This window comes from Monopterus albus, unplaced genomic scaffold (assembly GCF_001952655.1).
Source record: "Monopterus albus unplaced genomic scaffold, M_albus_1.0 scaffold18.1, whole genome shotgun sequence".
NCBI classification, from domain to species: Eukaryota; Metazoa; Chordata; class Actinopteri; order Synbranchiformes; family Synbranchidae; genus Monopterus; species Monopterus albus.
The window spans coordinates 7,322,781-7,340,172 of record NW_018127898.1 but is presented as its reverse complement, the minus strand read 5'-3'; the positions used below and the strand labels follow the sequence as shown (position 1 = coordinate 7,340,172).

Below are 17,392 nucleotides of genomic sequence, written 5' to 3'. Positions count from 1 at the left end.
ATTAATGTTCCACTCGTTCAGCATATCCTCGGATATGACAACAACAAAAGCGCTTCCCATGCAAATAATTCTCAACCATGGAGACTAAACAAATAAAAAAAAAAATGTGTGACACAAAATTATTGCATATGTCCACTGAAGAAAACTATGAATGTAATACAGCGTTTGCAATCCAACTCAACTGACAGGAAGCAACACCAGCAGGTCATGCAACACAACAGAAACCATGCTAATAGGAAAAACTGAATCCCTGTGTCAAAGTATGCACAACAATCTCACTGGGTTTAACACACTGAGTGTGTCCAGAACTCTGAGCTGCAGTTGAAAACAACATGAAACAGTGCTGTCTGGAGGATTTCTGCATACATTGACATTCATCCACCGGAGACTGTTATGAGCCCATTAGGTTCAAAGCCTGGCAGCTGCTTAAGAACCCAGTACCTGATTCGTTGTTCAGGTGACTGAGTAGAACGTAGGGAACTGTAAGCCATTAAAGAAATAAAGAAAGAAAGAGGGAGAGAGAGACAGAGAGAAAAGTTGAAAAGAAGGCTCCCATGCTGCTTTACCTCACCTGCTGCAGCCTAGTGGTTGCTGAGGAAAAAGAGCTGTATGTGATCAACAACAGGTAAGAAATCGTGGCCTATGTGCAAACTACAATCTTTATTTCCTGCATTCTTTGGCTGTTTCCCTTTTACATTTCACACTGTGGCAGTGTGTTAATGAGGGAAAAGCAGCTTTCAGATACACGCTGAGGTGTTAAGAAATATTTTCCACACCTTCTCTGCTTGAAAATATAATCTCTTCTAATCCTGCAGTGGCATTTACTCAACGGGGGACTCGGTGGCCTTTAAAGCAACACTCGAGCACTGAAATTCTGGCTACGCCCAAGGGTGCCTCCCACGGCGAAGGGTTTGGGAACAGGAGAGAGTAAAAGAAAATACACACACACACACACACACACACACACACACACACACAGACAGGTGTCATCTGTGTGGCCATAACAACCTACAGTCACGACTTCATCCATCCACCAATTGGAGTCTTGTTGACGCACTATAAGTCAGTATGGTCTGACAGAAATCTGTTTCGTCTTTGTAGATGAATGACTCTAAAAACCCAGAGGCCTGTTTAAGTATGCACTGTGAGTCTCTCCACAAAGAGAATGCATCATTAAACAGTTCTGGATAGGAAAGAAAAGCACACCAGGCAAAAAACAAAAACACAAAAACAAACATCTTTGTCATCCACTTCAAGCTGAACAGGAAGTCATTTGCTGTTCAGCATATCTTGAATGCCACTGTCATTTCAGTCATGCTAGAAGCTCTCACACCTCACCTACTGAGGGTTGTAGGTGCTACACCCTGCATGAGCGGAGAGAAAATGGCGTTAGCATCCACCTAACCACACAGGGGCTGCCTTTCCGTGACCGGGCTGACAAAAAACTGCCTTTTCATGCGTTGCTGGCCACAGTCCAAACCCCCGCAGTAGGGCTGTTTAGCAACAGGCCATAGAAGACTGCAGTGAAAACAGCCCTCGTTTTAGTAGCTTTTACCATTGCACACACGTCAACAGGAAATTCAGACAATCCTTGACCACAAACACGTCAGCCCAAAGAGGAGTTAGTCTGTAAACAACCTGCGGACATTGAGTTACCTAGTCTGAACCAACTACATTATAAGTTTTCACTTTGAAACTGCATTAAATGAAAGACACAGGAGCATTTTTACTCACTGTAGCCCATGCCCTGAACAAAGTACTTGAAGGCCTCGGCAAGTTTCCCTGGCTGTGAAAAAAATAAAGGATAAGCATTAGTAGGTAGTTTAGACTGGAAAACCTCTAGATGACACGTTTGTGTCTCTAAAAAGAAAAACTCACCTGCACGACCTGGGGCAGACCTCCACAATCGGCCATCTGAGAGGACAATATCAGTCCCATTAATAAATGTTTTATATGGTCAAAAAGTGACTATCATATAATTTACTGCAGATCTTCACCTTCAGCAGTGTGCTCTTTGTTGGATTTAACCTAGAATTGCACTCCACCTGAAACATCACCGAGAGGTTATTGCTGAGCTTTAAAAGCAGAAATAATAGCAGCTGCTTTTTGCAGTAACAAATTCTTCTCATCATCTTAAGTTACTAGGACGCACTGAGGTGAACTTACCACAGCCTCCACAGCAGGTGATGTGTCACCAACCACGAGCAAAGCAGGGCACCTGGATGGGAACAGATCAGGTTTAAAAACTGTCAAGTCACACCGTGTACTCAGTGACTAATATGTGCCATCCTAATCTCAGAACCTACGTTAGTGTGTTGACTGTGTCCTCATTCAGGCCTACGACAGGCCGCTCGATCTCCAGGTCCCGACGGCTGGTGCACGGAGACATTATGATTAGTTACTGAAGCTGAAACAATTTGATCTAGCTACATCAACACAGTTTTGTCATGCATTACTGCTTTCTATGTAGTCAGGTCTGGATGAGACTGGGAGAAGAATTTACCTGCCTTGTCTGTAAATGTAAAGAGCACAACAAATGCTAGACAGTGCTTAGGAAAATATTTACACAAAGTTTAGATTAATGTGCCGTATCATACTATTGGTAGGAGCCACAGAAGAGGGCCAGGTTGTCCTGGTTGATGTCCTGGGCGATGTGGAGACGGTAGGTCTGGATCAGCTCCTGGTTCTCTGTCAGCTCGTCCTGGTGAACAAGAAAAGAGTTCATCTGATCCAAATCCAAAACCTTTATTCCACTTACTGTGCCTGTGGTTCACAACAGAAGCACTAAAAGCTCAAATGAACAATAGGCCGATGCCGTGCAAATGTGCATTTAGGTTACATGTATTAGCACTAGTCATCCAGACAAGCTGTGGGAACAGAGCATGCTTGGCTGTCAGTTATTAAACTGAGTTTGTAATCTAATTCATAATTCTGTGTATCCAGGACAATGGAAATAGAATAATTAGCAAATGACTGTTATAAGGGCAAGAGGAGGTAAAAGTATCAAGGGAAATCAGGGAAAGCCTCCTGAGGTTCAGTTACAGTTTGACAGCATTAATGAAAAAGGTCAGCAGCACTAAACTCACAGTGCTGAAGTGGTGAGCCATGACGATATCCACCAAATTACTGGTCCATCCAGAGAGCTGCACACAATTTTTTTGAGTGCAATAAGAAAAGCCTAGTATTTTGAATTTTATTTTGATGTTATTCTAAGATTTTCTATTAAAATAAAGTCAGTAATGACATTTTTTGCCTTCTCTTTTTGTCTGAAAAACTATCCAAAAGTATCGAAAGTATCGAAATACATTTTGGTACCGGTACCGGTACCAAAATGTTGGTATCGTGACAACACTAGTTACATGTATTAGCACTAGTCATCCAGACAAGCTGTGGGAACAGAGCATGCTTGGCTGTCAGTTATTAAACTGAGTTTGTAATCTAATTCATAATTCTGTGTATCCAGGACAATGGAAATAGAATAATTAGCAAATGACTGTTATAAGGGCAAGAGGAGGTAAAAGTATCAAGGGAAATCAGGGAAAGCCTCCTGAGGTTCAGTTACAGTTTGACAGCATTAATGAAAAAGGTCAGCAGCACTAAACTCACAGTGCTGAAGTGGTGAGCCATGACGATATCCACCAAATTACTGGTCCATCCAGAGAGCTGCACACAAGAAAAGAAGAGGCCGACTTTTATTCATTACATAGGAGCCATAAGGTTATGCCAGTGTAGCTTTACCTGTCTCATCAATGAATGTATATATTTACAAATTTAATGATAGATTGTGATATTTATAAAAGAAGAAATACACAGAGAAGCCATGTTCAAGATTTAGAAATTATGAAGGAATATGTGGCCTGGTGAACTAGTGGTTAATACAAATCCCTACTGTCATTATCTGATAAAAGCACATAAATAAAACTCAAGCAATCACTTTCTTCTTAAATGTTGGTAGTCTGAGCCAAATAATATCAGCATAACAGATTAAGTGTGGTAATTTTACAAAGGCTCCTGAGACATGACTGTGTGCAACACTCACACAAAATGTTCTCACTAAACTATCTTAGTGCACAGTATTATCATATAGTACAGTGTCGCGGGCCATCGTGTCCTCTATTTGAATCCATCTAATCTGCTCAAACTGAGATTAAGACATCTGAAGAAACATCACAGGGATCTGTGCTGTTCTGACAAGTTTGTTCTTCATGTTTGATTAACCAGCTGGTGACACAAGATTAGAGAGCCTGCCTGCTTTAAACACTCCAACAATTCAATAACCAGAAACTAAATCTTATGCTTATTTGTATAAGTCTCTTTAAAACAAATAGATTATCAAGTGTATCGAGATTAAAACTATAGTTTCATGTCAAAACTAGTAATCTGTATGTCTTGCTTCAAACAGAATTGACTGGAATAAAATGCTGATGCTTATCATATAAACAATTATTTAAAACAGCTGGAGCTTAAAAGATTATGCTAAAGGGGTCGATCTCCAAAATGCCCCCATTAATAACAACCTAATAAAAAATTGTGAAAGTGAAAAAGTAAATTTAGGAAGGAAAGTTAATGATTTAAGTAAGAGCTCTATGTTGCAGAGTGTACTGAGGACTCTGAGGCTTATAGTGCAGTGGTCATACTGACCTTTGAAGCTGCCCAGTCAATCCAGCCTTCAGCACATGGGTCGATATTGATCAGAACCAGCCCTTCCACCAGGGCGGGGTTGTTCAGCTGGGAAGTGAAAAACGTGTCATCCTTAAATACGAGAGCCGTAGGAGACTTAGCAGTATGATTTTGTGACAAATGAGATTACGAGTGTTTGCTGTGGCATGCTGCAGTTTTCAGATGATGAGATGGTTTTCACCCTCTTGTAAATCTACAGTGTGGTTTAGTCTGAACCTTCATTTGTCCAGCAAACTAAAGGAATCGGGCCTGTGCACAGCTGCATCTTCACAATGAAAAGTTTGTAATTTGTTTAATTTCAGTATTCCCTCAAAAGTGACCCCAGTGCCAAGGGGATGCCTTGAATGCTGCTTTCAAATGCACTGTAGCAACAGCCGCCATAAATCATATATACTGACTTGTTCCAAGTCGGTTAAAGCAAATGCATTTCAGAATCAAATGTTCCTCCTAATCCCCCCCCTAACCAACTATGCTCTCTTCTCATTATTTATCTATCACTGGTCCCTCGCTTCTCTCTGTCACTTCTAGCTCTTTCTGCTCTATTGTACACAGATTGTGCTTATTTTAGCTGCACTGGGTTGAGTGTGGAAATAAGACGAAAGCAACTGAGAAGGACAAAATCACCAAGGCGATCCATCATCTGGCGAGTGGCAGCGCATGCAGCAGACTGGAGAGCAACCTGATGCCCTGTGTGGGCTTGATGAAAGGCTTTAATGTTCACCAGAACAAGCCATGTGGTCTGAAAACCTTCAAGTATTAGAGATGAGACAGAGAGAAGGACAAAAATAGACTGAGATGGGGAGTAAGACAGGATGGGAGACAACCTGGTACCAGTGTGGACTCACCGCGAAGCGGGTGAGGATGTATGCTCCTGCTCCCACGCCGATGCCGATCAAACTGTGTACCCTGCAGAGAAACAACAAGTTAAAATGGACCTGGAGATGAATTGCCATCTTATGCACATTATCAGTAATTAGCCATCACCGAGGTGGGGGTGCACTTACTTGAGCTGTGTCATCACAGAGGGCAGCATTTCAGCCAACTCATCCATGGTCGGGTAGCGATAGCTGAAGACAGAGGAAATACACGAGGCCATCCAAGCACAGCACAGGATCAATTTTTAGGTTTGAAATAATCAGAAAAATTGAGTTTATCATAAATATAAACACTCAGACACTTTAGGATTTTGACTAATAGGCTGAACTTTGAATGTGATTTCCTCAGCAAATGAACTGCTTGTTCACTTTACATTCCCACGAAATGAATTGATCGTGGTTCCTCTAGCAGCACTGCAAAAAATGTGCTCCCATTTATCAGCACATGCAAATCCAGCCTGACACCCACCCGGTGGGGAACGGGGGTGCACCCTCCTGCTGGCCGGGCGCATCCACGTGAACCACTGCAAAGTGCTGCGTGATCTCCTGCATGTCCTCATAGTTGAACAGGGTGTTGAAGCACGACTTGTCTAGAAAAGGTACAAACAGAGGGCACACTCATGGCGTGAGAGTTCAGGAGCGCAAATGAAAATGACTATTCGGTGCAGAGGCTAAAGCAAAATGAGTATTGGCAAGTCTACTTCTGACTCACGGTTGAGGCCAATGTCATGATAGGTGAGGATGACAGGTCTGTTGCCTTTGGGAACACCTCTCATTGTCACATGGAGAACGCCATGGGGAGTCTCAATGTCATGCTCCTGCAGTCACAGAGACAGAACACCAAACAGTGGAATTCTAGCATACTGAACTGATCGACCAGTGCCTGGTGTTTTGGAAGAGAAAAGGTGCACAAGACCTAACACGTGTGTTGTCTTTCCAAGGCATGACCAATTCTGTCACATTTAAAGAACACTTCTGGGAGTAATTTACAATAATTAACAAAAACAACAACAATTCTGTCTTTGAAGCTAACTTACAGTATAGCTTTAATCCATATATCTCATAAAATTATACTATGTGAACTTTTTCTCATTCAGTAAAAAGTTATCTCAGCCATTCACAAAGGAGGAAGTTACGTCATTCACAACACAGGCAATAACTTGCAAATATTTCTACTAAATTGAGCAATTTATGCCAAAATGACAGATAAAATAGATATACTGTACATAACAAAAATAAAAGGTAACCACCACAAAATTAGTATAACATTTTGGGGTGCTATCTCAGATTGAGGATGCAAAGCATGCCCCTCCTTTCTTCACCACACATCTCCTGTGCCCACGGACAAACAAAGCAGAGAATGGGCTGTTTCGTAAACTGACTTTTGATTCGGGAAAATGGTGTCTTTATCTGAGGGTCTAAAACTCACAGTTCTTTCACAAGAATGACTCTGCAGAAAAGCCAGAGTCATTAGATTTGCCGAATGTCTTTAAAGAAGGACCCATTAAAGTTCAAACGGCTCACATGAGCTTCACTCTGTCATCACTTCAGTTTGAATTTCTACCAAGCTAAAGAAAGGCCCACACCCATTGTGCTTCTACAAAAACCACATTAAATTGCATAAAGGTCATTTCAACTGACTTCCAATTGCCTTGAGACAAATGGGGAAAATTACTTAAAAATGACAGCTAAAGCACGCTGTCATTACTGTTTCTGGGATTCAGAAGGAATGTAGGAAGTGACATAATGGGAAATGCATACACTGAACAAGACATGACAAAGCCAGTTTCCAGACGTCCCACAGAAACATAGAATCATTTTGTTTTGGTGCTGTATACACCGGTACAGATGATGTAGCTATGTGCATGTGTGTTTGTGTGTACAGCACAGCAGGCAGGGCCCGGAGCTCGCCTGGTCTCAATGCCCATTGGTCATCAATAATATAGAGAGCTAGCCTGGAGGATGAGAGACAGGTTATGGCTGACAGAGACAGAGGGAGCGTGACTCCGACCATACACTTCCATTTCCCTTGCTAGGTTCCCACTGCAGGGGTTTAGCTGATGGATATATGTCACAACTGCCTCATAGGAGATGAAGGTTAATTCTCAAGGACAAAGGCTGCTATAATTTGGTGCTGCAATCTCCTTTGAACAGCAACACGAGAGGGAACAGCTCCTTCTGTCAGCAAATGAGATATCTTCTTTTGAGTGGGTGTTGGTACAGAGATTAGCCTGTCACACAAAACATGAAAACTGTGCACAAAGAAAAACCACAAAGCTATCCTCACTGCCTGCTTGCAATAGTGTGCTACAATCTACAACATAATCTCTCTTCCCGAGATGGAATACACCCTGAACAACTTCTCCTGCTGACAGGAAGCTTTGTGCTCATCTGAGGCCTTTTCTCAGATAATGAAATGACTCTGCAACCTCGGCCTGGTGGTGGGGCAGAACAACCTGGACTGCAAACTGGCTGTGGCTGCACAATTTTTATACTAAGACAGAGTCAAGGACACACAGTTTTATAAGAACAAAAAGGCAAGAATGAAGGCAAACAAGACCTGCTTTCTGTGCCAGGGAAAGAAGACGTATGTGTCACACCAGTCACAGGAAATGAAATCATGACAGGAACTTAAGAGGAAAACAGAGATTGAAAATGAGATAGCTAGAAGAAGAGATAGAGCCTGAAAGAGGATGGGAGCAAATAGAGCATGAAAACAAGCAGGGACAGAGTGACAGAGACAGAAGGAAAAATAGAAAGGACAGAGGGAGTCCTGTATGACTAACAAAGGGTGTGCCTTCAAACAGAAGGGGTGCATCGCTTTAATTTATCATGTCTCCCTTGACAAGGCCTGGCACAAACAGGGATGGAAAATCAGGAGAGAATGGCCATGGAGAGAGCCTTTCATCTATCCATTTAGCTCTTGGTTTAAAAGCTGTATTGATCTGGAAGCTCTGCCTCCTATCATTTCCTGTCCAACACACACATATAGCTATATAAACAGAGGCATCAGAAGAAATCAGACACAGGGTGGGGCTGTCAGCCTAGACTGCTAAAGTGAATGGAAAGAAGGAGAGCACTGCAAAGAAAACAACCTTTTCCCCCTTTCATGGTGGCTAATAGTTGAATTAAGAGTGTGTGTGGGTGTTTAAGGGTTTGTAGGTGAGACAGGAATACTAAGTAGAGGTTTCAGGAGGGTGCCTGGGGCCAAAAAGAAGGTAAAGACTGGGGTTTTGGTCCCAGAAGGAATGGGGGGTTTGGAGGGGGTGGAATGAGGTAAAAAGGGGAAAACAGTATGTCATACTGTTGTTGTTTCCACAATCCCTCCTTCCCTCTCCTCCCCGTTTTCCCCTGACCTGCTAGGAACAGCATCAGTCACCTATGAGACCAGCTTTACAGGGCAGAAACACCAGTGCCTGTAAATGACTTTAGTGCGCACACACACACACACACACACACACAGTGTTTTTATTCCTTGTGGGGACTTTCCATTGACTTACATTCATTTCCTGTAGACTTATCATAACCTTAACCATAACCATTACTTGCCTAACACCTAAACCATGTTTCCACCCTAAAATTCTGTCATTTCCTTGTGGGGACTAGCTACTGGTCCCCACAAGGATGGCTGAGTCCCCCCTGGGAGTGTGTTAACAGGTTTCAGTCCTCATGATGCAAGTAATACAAAGGCAGGCACACACACACACACACACACACACACACACAAAAATGTAAACAGGCACATATGTGCCTCCATATTGGCTATGTAGGGATCACCCCAGGTAAATACCTCCTTGCTCTCCTTTTTGACACAGACACAGCCCTCCCCACCCGCAGTACACACACAGCATGTGTGCGTCATCAAAACATTGGGCTGAAACTACAAACTCAGGGTCAGTGGAGGCAAATGAAGGAGCACACTATTGTGGTTCTGGTGTGTAGATCCCACCATGTGTTGGGGGGTGAGTGACCTCCCTGCCTGTTTTCAGTTATGACTGAATACAGAACACAATGCTGACAGTTTGCACCATATACAGTCATTCACTGGACAAAACATGCATCCCTACAGTTATGGATACAAAAATGAGCACGTCTCCGGTATATAGAAACATGCACCCTGAAATACATAAATACCAATGATCCTAATGATGGATATCCACACTCTGAGAGACACGTACACATCCTCTGCTGGTGCCATTTGCAGATTCAGAGATAGTTGAGCACTATACACATGCATCTTTCATATCATCACATTAAAATGCACCACTGTACCCTGAGCATGGTGAGGCTGTGCTGATCGCATACATGGGCACAGTGTGATCTGCAGATACACACAAAACAAATACTCAACACATACCAACAGTTGCCCAGAGAGAAAAAGCCCAAAGTGTCACTCTGGTTTGCAACCACACAACAGACCCCCCCTCCCCCCCGTGCTAATCTGAACCAGAAACCCCTGCTGCAAGGACCCAGCCAGGTGTGTCAAGGCAAGCAAGACGCATTTGTCACTCACCACTCCATTCCCAGAGCATGCAATCTGGTCCAGGTCCAAAATAGATGACATGTTTTTTCCACGCAGGAGAGAAGTGTGTTATGCTCTGTGCAAGTGTTTGCTGGGCAGCTTTGAGGATCTCCAGGAGGCGGAGGAGGAGGCAGGGAGTGTTGGTAGGAAGGGAAGGATGTAGGGTGAGGCGGGTAGAGCAGCAGCGACAAGCAAGAGTGGAAGGCAGAACGACACAGCAGACGGAGTGAAGAAGAGATGGGTAAATGATCTGAATGGAAGCTAAAGAGTGGGGGTTGGATAAGGTGCAGAGAGCAAGAGAAAGACAGAGACAAGAGGTGGGAAAGAGAGCAGGAAAGGAGACAGAGGGGGAGGAGAGTGAGACTGCAGTTTGTACTTGGTAGTCACAGCGCGTCCGTACATCCAGCCACCGTTACGTCTAATTGGATTGCAGAGGGTCAGGTGGGTAGAGGGAGAGGGTGGGGCTTAAAAGAGAACGAAGAGGAGGAGGGGAAGAGTGGGATGAGCGTATGGAAGAAGGGTGATGGGGTTCAAAGGATGCAGAGGCAGTCCAGGAAAATGAGCAGCCTGCTGACATTGCACCGGTATACTGATAAAGAGGAGAGGAGGCTGACTTTGACAGCTGGACCCTGGACTGGGGACTGCATCAGCAAAATGGCTGCTTATCAATGTGTTTTTAACAGTGAATGCCCCCAGATTCACTTTAGCTGCTTCCTGCAGAGTGCGAACAATCTAAAATCACCTCAACACCAAAATAAATATCTTAATAGTGAACGGCCATAATCAGACTTCCAAATCCCAGGAGTGAGTCACGCAGCAGGAGCATAAGATTCAGCAGTTCGATATACACCAACAGCTTTGCTGCAAATGTTGGCTCATGCTGCGACACTGCTTTATCATGTACACACTGGTCAGCCACAACATTAAAACCACCTGCATATGTAGGTCCCCCACGTGCTGTCAAAACAGCTCTGACCCATCGAGACATGGACGCCACAGACCTCAGAAGGCGTCCTCCGGTATATGACACCAAGACATCAGCAGCAGATCTTTTAAGTCCTGCAACTTGCCATGTGGGGCCTCCGTGGATCCCACACATGCTGATCAGATTCAGATCTGGGGAATTTGCAGGCCAAGGCATCTTGAACTCTTTGTCAAACCATTTCTGCAGTATGGAAGGGCGTATCCTGCTGACAGAGGCCACTGCCATCAGGGAATATTGTTGCCATGACGGGGTGTACTTGGCATACTGGGAATACACCGCAAGACCTGCCGCTCTGACCCAGTCGACAGGTCGCAATTTGGCACTCTGTTTCTCAGATCCTTACACTTGCCCATTTTTCTTGCTTCCGACACATCAACTTCAAGAACAGGCTGTTCACTTGCTGCCTAATATATCCCATCTTATTGACAGGTACCATTGTAATGAGATAATTAGCCTTATCCACTTCAGCCATTTTAGTGTTGTGGCTGATCACTGTACATTTTCTTATAATGCTTCAGTGTGCATTTCAGTATTGACATTTAGAACATAACACTAATTATGCTTCAAGCTTACCAGAAACAGCTACTATTTTTATTCGCTACATGAGAAGGTCCGTTTCTTCTAAACCTCCCACTTAGTCATTTGATCAACACAGTCTGATGATGTCTCCTTTTCCACCCTTCTGTCATCTCCAGAACTGCTATTAGTGGAGGGTCTCAGGTTTGTATGAGACAGACTGTTCTTTGCAGCCAATGGCACGCACGCTACAGGACGGAGTGGGTGGGATTACAAAAACAAGGGGCATTTCATTGGTTAGTTGGTACAGCAGCAGTTTGGTTGTAAACTGCTGTTTCTAACCCACAGAGGATGCCACTGACACACGTACGTACATTTACAGGAATAAACACTTGTAGTACAGAGTAAACAAATATAATATAAATATTAAAAGCATGCATTGGGTGGATTTTCTACAATATGTCACAATAAAGCAACATGCCAAACATTTCATTCCCACAGTGTAAGATTTGAAAAAAGGTGACTTGTCCATCTTCAGTCATTAAAGCCAGAGTGTGATGAGAATGGGACTAACTGTGCATACACCATAATGTTTACTCCTGTACGCCAGATTACGATGTACATGCAGCCAGTCACAGCAGTTTATGGAGACAATGTATGACCCAACACATGCACATCCTGTCCTCCCTGTGCCATATACAGAGCCATCAATCGTCTCGGCAGGACACAAGCACACAGTGATGCTGGTCTACATAGCTCAGTTCAGGGCATTGACACTAGCAGGTTTTAAGGTTTGATTTACACATCCTAGAACACTAAAATGTACCTGCTCAGAAAAACAGTTCTATTATGCCGTCTATCACATGACATGGTCCACCATACAACATGAACAAATTTATTTACTTGTAAGGTGACTGAGCTACATCTGTGCAATTCACTGTTTCTGTGATGCCTAAGCCCAACTTCATGATATCTAGAACAGATACCACACAATGAACAGGCTTATGGCGCCCTCTGCTGAGTTTATTGATAGTGACAATAAAAAATAAAGAAATAAATAAAAATGACCTTGGCAGTAATTTATCTGAACTAGAACGTATACACCGATCAGCCATAACATTACGACCACCTGTCTAATACTCTTTACATAGGAGTCAATGTGGCAGTTGGTCGGCACTCGTGTCTCTCTGCCGCTCACTGTGCATCTTCTATGAATCTATTTACTTCCACAGTTCTACTGTCAGGAAGAGCACAGGTGTGTCTACAATTCAGTGAAAAACTTATGTAAAAGGAGTGAAAACTGTGGTGGTGAGGACGAGTTAGAGAGAATTTTTAGACCAATTCAACAGCCTCACCACTCTAGGTGTGATATCACCACTACAGCCCTTGAGTCTTTCTCTTCATTAGAGACCAATGTACAGTATTTCTCATTTTCAACCATTTTAACAAAGATTCAAATACATTTTAATCTTTTGAAAAGTACAAATGGAAGTTAAAAGTTTAATCTACAGTAGATCAACCTCATCATCAGTGAGCCTTGGGCGTCCATGACCCTGCCTTCAGTTCACCATCTGTCCTTCCTTAGACAGTGTTGGTAGGTACTAACCACTACAGACCAAGAACACGCACCAAGACCTGCATGGTGGGAGATGCTCTGACCCAGTCATCTCACATCACAGTTTGGCCCTTGTCAGAGTCACACATCCTTACACTTGCCCATTTTTAATGCTTCCAACACATTGAGGACTGAATGTTCCCTCGCTGCCTAATATACCCCACACATTGACAAGTGCCACTGTAACAGTCAGTGTTATTCACTTCACCTGTCAGTGGTCATAATGTTATGGCTGATCGGTGTATATCTTCTTTTGTGTTGCAATGGCACAAGAACAAGAAGAGAAACTGTGCCAAAAGTGAACATAACCATGAAATGTCAGACCTGGTAAGTGATGATTAACAGATTACTGGAAAAAATGTTAGAATAATAATCTAATAATGGAAAACAGATGCACACAAAACAATGTGAGACTAAGTAAAATATCACAACCAACAACACTCCATGGATAGCAGCTCAGCCTTTTGTTTGCTGCAGCAAACTCCACCCAAGATGTTCTATTTTTATAATGTACAGCTGCTTCCACTTCCATGACGTATCTCTGTGTTCTCAAGTACAGTGTGCACTTCAAAACTCAGCACACCCCACAGGTGGAGAGGGCTGACTCACAACTTCCTCCCCCTCCCCACCTAAGTGGCGTAACAGGGCATCATAGAAGACATGAGACTGCAGCACCACACCCTTAGGTTCTCCCCCATGACTCCACCTCAGCACCACCACCAACACCACCCTTTTCACGCAGGTGCATAGAGCAGTGACATGACTGTTGCAGTACCAGTGGGCCGCCTGTTGTGGGAGCTTTAGCAGCAGGAAAGTGGGGAGGAGAGCAGCTGGATTAGTCCTCTAGTTGCTGAAATGTCACATCGGTTGCTCACAGTTATGGTGCAACGGTGAGATCCCCTCTCCCACAAACAGGCTGTGTTAACAGGATGTCTGCTGCTACTTCGTTGTGCTGTATGTGGCCTCCTCTTGTCCTCACAGTATATCACTACATCATGTGACAGTGGTACTTAGGTGCAATGAACTTAGAGACATGCTGTATTTCAACAAGAGACACCATGAATTTCAGATCACATTTGAGACAATATCAAATGAACACTGAATTCAGCCCAGCTTTGTCCTACATATACACACAAAGGTCCACAGGACATGCATATTAAAAATATTTAACATTACCAAGTGACAAAGGTGAAAAATCTAGATGACAGCTTCACATTGTTATGCAGCCTAGATTCAAATGCTAAATGCTAAACAGCTGCCCTTATGACTTGCAAAGGAAAAATCACCTACATTTTCATTATAAGAACCCAAATAAATACATTCTGAAAGACAACTCCTTCCTGCTTGTTGCTTTTTACATTTTTGTACATGCTCTAGATTGCTAGCCAATTTGAGTTGTTATAGCAGGAAAAGCTATAACAAAACTCAGATGTTACTAATAACATAGACTTTTCAAAATGTCTTCTTTGAAACAATCTACAATTGAATCATTTATATGGAAAATTTCAAAAACAAAAGTTCAAAGACTCATTGGTTTCAGGTTAATAATTCCCTATAACTCCTGAATGTGACTGAGTGAGGTCAAAATGGCTGGCATGGACGCAAGGTCACACACTAATAATGTCACATACAGTCTAGTCTGCCTCAGTGACAAAAATATTCTGCTACAAACCAACAATGCAGGAGCTGGACTGAATCACAAGAGGATGAGTGAAAAGAAATATCACACTGAGAATACAAGCAGATGAATGTGAGCAGCATGTTCACATTCATTATGAATGTGAATGTACTGTATTAGTGACAACGCAGACAGTAACATGCTTACTCTCCCCCCCCACCCATGCAGCAGCTATATTTAGCTCTGGTGGGCTGCTGCGAGCAGGCAAGACTGCAGAAAGTGAGAGAGGGATGAAAGGTTTAACCATTTGCAGCCATGATACACAGTGCTTGCCTGTGGGGAGTCATTCTTCCTCCTGCGAGAGATTCCTTGCAACAACAAGCAAATTCCACAACACAGGCAGAGAGCCTAAAATCCCATTCCCAAAGCAAAAAAGGAACAATAAAGGAGGAATCTGGAACACTTTTTCTTGAATGATTGTTATTCTCTGTGACTGTGGCTAAAATTCTTAGAAAAGGGCAAGCAAGGTCTCTGCGACAGCAAATCGTACTTTGGACGACACTACCTGAGATGACTCTTAAAAAAATATCAGACTCTCCAAAGATCACCTATATCATCACACAAAAAGAAACAAGAGAAACATCTAGACTTATCACAAATAATGTTTCAGCATTTTGTGGCATAAAATGTGGAACTCAGCAGTTTGAGACACAATAAGGTCACTCTGCTACAAATCTCTAGGGGTTAGAGATTGTTTTTTATAGCATTTTGCCAGTATCTCCAGATGTTAGTCAGTGACAAGGGGAGTTTCCAGCCAGATTCACATTGAGAATTAGTGGTTATCTGAGTGTTTACATGGAGTCTAGCTGCTGGACCATCGGTGTCCCCAGTCTCACATTAATTATTCAACAGGTTTCTGATTTCAAACTTTTGGTAAAAATTTGACATGGGCCAATAGCAATGGTGTTCCCGCTGTCATGCACAATGTGCTGGTTTTTAGAAATGAGTCCCAACAATCTAACCTCTAAATCTTCTTTATAACATATACCAGACTGCCCTAATATTTACAATTATAAACAATGGCTCTGAAGTTATCTCTGCTTTTCCCTGCACAGATTATTAGCAGGAGGAACAGAAGATTAACCAGGAAGGAGCCTGATTTGTTGTTGCTCTTCTGTTTTCCAACATGAACGAAAGACTGGGGGGAAAAAAAAGGGTATGACAAAACCATTCAGTGTCTTGACGATCCTCACCAGTTTATCCGGAAAACACCCCACATTTCATCAGCATGTGGTGTGTGATAAAACTGAACGTAGCTGATAAGGGACGATGTTGAGATGAGGGCAAGCGAATAAATGAGTTCAGCAGTAGCGAAGTGAGAATGGGGAATGTCCCAGAATCCCAACCCCCTTTCACACGCCACAGTGGATTAGGTAGGAGCAGAGAACACCACTCACCTGGCAGTCGAAGTCTTGAAAGTTGCGTGCATTCTGCAATAAAAATAAAAGAGGAAGGTTAATAAATACACCACAGACTAATAAATATCTCTATATGTAAAGCCAGTAATAATGTACCTAATGTATGTACTTGTACAACACTTTAATGGAAGTTCATTCATTGTGAACTGATGGCACACTGTCAAAAGGGTAATTAGTGGAAATTCTCTCCTTCTTAATGCCTTCATGGTCAAATTGCTGCTGAGAGAAATCAACAGGAAGAAGAGGAATGCCTGGGCCAAAACACACAAGAAACGAACATCAGACCAGTAAAAATGTGTAGTTTGTTCTGATGAGACCAAATATGAGATTTTTGTTTCCAAATGCAGTGTGACTGTCAGATACAGGGAAGCTGAGCGGATAGTATCTGCAAGTGTGGGTCACCTCCTCCTCCATGCTAGGAGGAGGAGGTGTGATGGAGTGGGGGGTGCTTTGCTGGTGAAGCTGTTGGCAATATATTCAGAATTCAAGGCACACTTAACCATCAGGGCTATATACGGTACACCTCATGAGGAACACCTCATCTTAACTGCATCCACATGCCCCTCACTTGTGCCTTTCCCTTGTGTCTTAGTCCTGCCAACGTAAGAAAAAGATACAAGGAGAGAGGAATTGAAGAAACATATTTTTAGACAAGGGATGTCCTTTCCTCTGATCCTACGATGTGTCAGCCTGCAAAAAAAAAATCTGCAAAAGGCTGGTCTCTCAGATCTCTAAGCTTTGGGAGGGTCTTCAAGATGATTGCGACTAAGTACAGCCACATTCTGATCACAGGTGGTTTATGTCCTCATGCTTTTCTACTATGCATCTTCAATCAACACTCCTAGGTACACATGCCTTTTGTGAAATTGAATTTTGTTTTCAATAATATACAGTGCCTTGCGAAAGTATTCGGCCCCCTTGAACTTTGCGACCTTTTGCCACATTTCAGGCTTCAAACATAAAGATATAAAACTGTAATTTTTTGGGAAGAATCAACAACAAGTGGGACACAATCATGAAGTAGAACGAAATTTATTGGATATTTCAAACGTTTTTAACAAATAAAAAACTGAAAAATTGGGCGTGCAAAATTATTCAGCCCC

The 17,392-nt window shown here is 42.9% G+C and overlaps 1 protein-coding gene across 2 annotated transcripts in view; it reads right to left on the bottom strand.

Moving 5' to 3' along the window:
- Positions 1-9: 9 nt before the first annotated feature.
- ndrg3a (ndrg family member 3a) overlaps positions 10-17,392 on the bottom strand; it is a 42,344-nt gene continuing 24,961 nt past the window's right edge. The window contains exons 3-16 of one of the 2 annotated variants that reach the window (XM_020592715.1): positions 16,269-16,301; positions 6,268-6,373; positions 6,025-6,145; positions 5,685-5,747; positions 5,526-5,586; positions 4,642-4,728; positions 3,607-3,663; positions 2,598-2,701; positions 2,307-2,372; positions 2,167-2,218; positions 1,998-2,045; positions 1,879-1,914; positions 1,735-1,786; positions 10-480 (exon numbers count right to left, since the gene is read on the bottom strand). In XM_020592715.1, the coding sequence (XP_020448371.1) occupies positions 392-480; positions 1,735-1,786; positions 1,879-1,914; positions 1,998-2,045; positions 2,167-2,218; positions 2,307-2,372; positions 2,598-2,701; positions 3,607-3,663; positions 4,642-4,728; positions 5,526-5,586; positions 5,685-5,747; positions 6,025-6,145; positions 6,268-6,373; positions 16,269-16,301 (975 nt within the window). In that variant the 3' untranslated portion in view covers positions 10-391. Of the gene's footprint in view, positions 481-1,734; positions 1,787-1,878; positions 1,915-1,997; positions 2,046-2,166; positions 2,219-2,306; positions 2,373-2,597; positions 2,702-3,606; positions 3,664-4,641; positions 4,729-5,525; positions 5,587-5,684; positions 5,748-6,024; positions 6,146-6,267; positions 6,374-10,068; positions 10,488-16,268; positions 16,302-17,392 lie in introns of those variants that run through there. The other variant, XM_020592716.1, reaches the window with a different exon arrangement.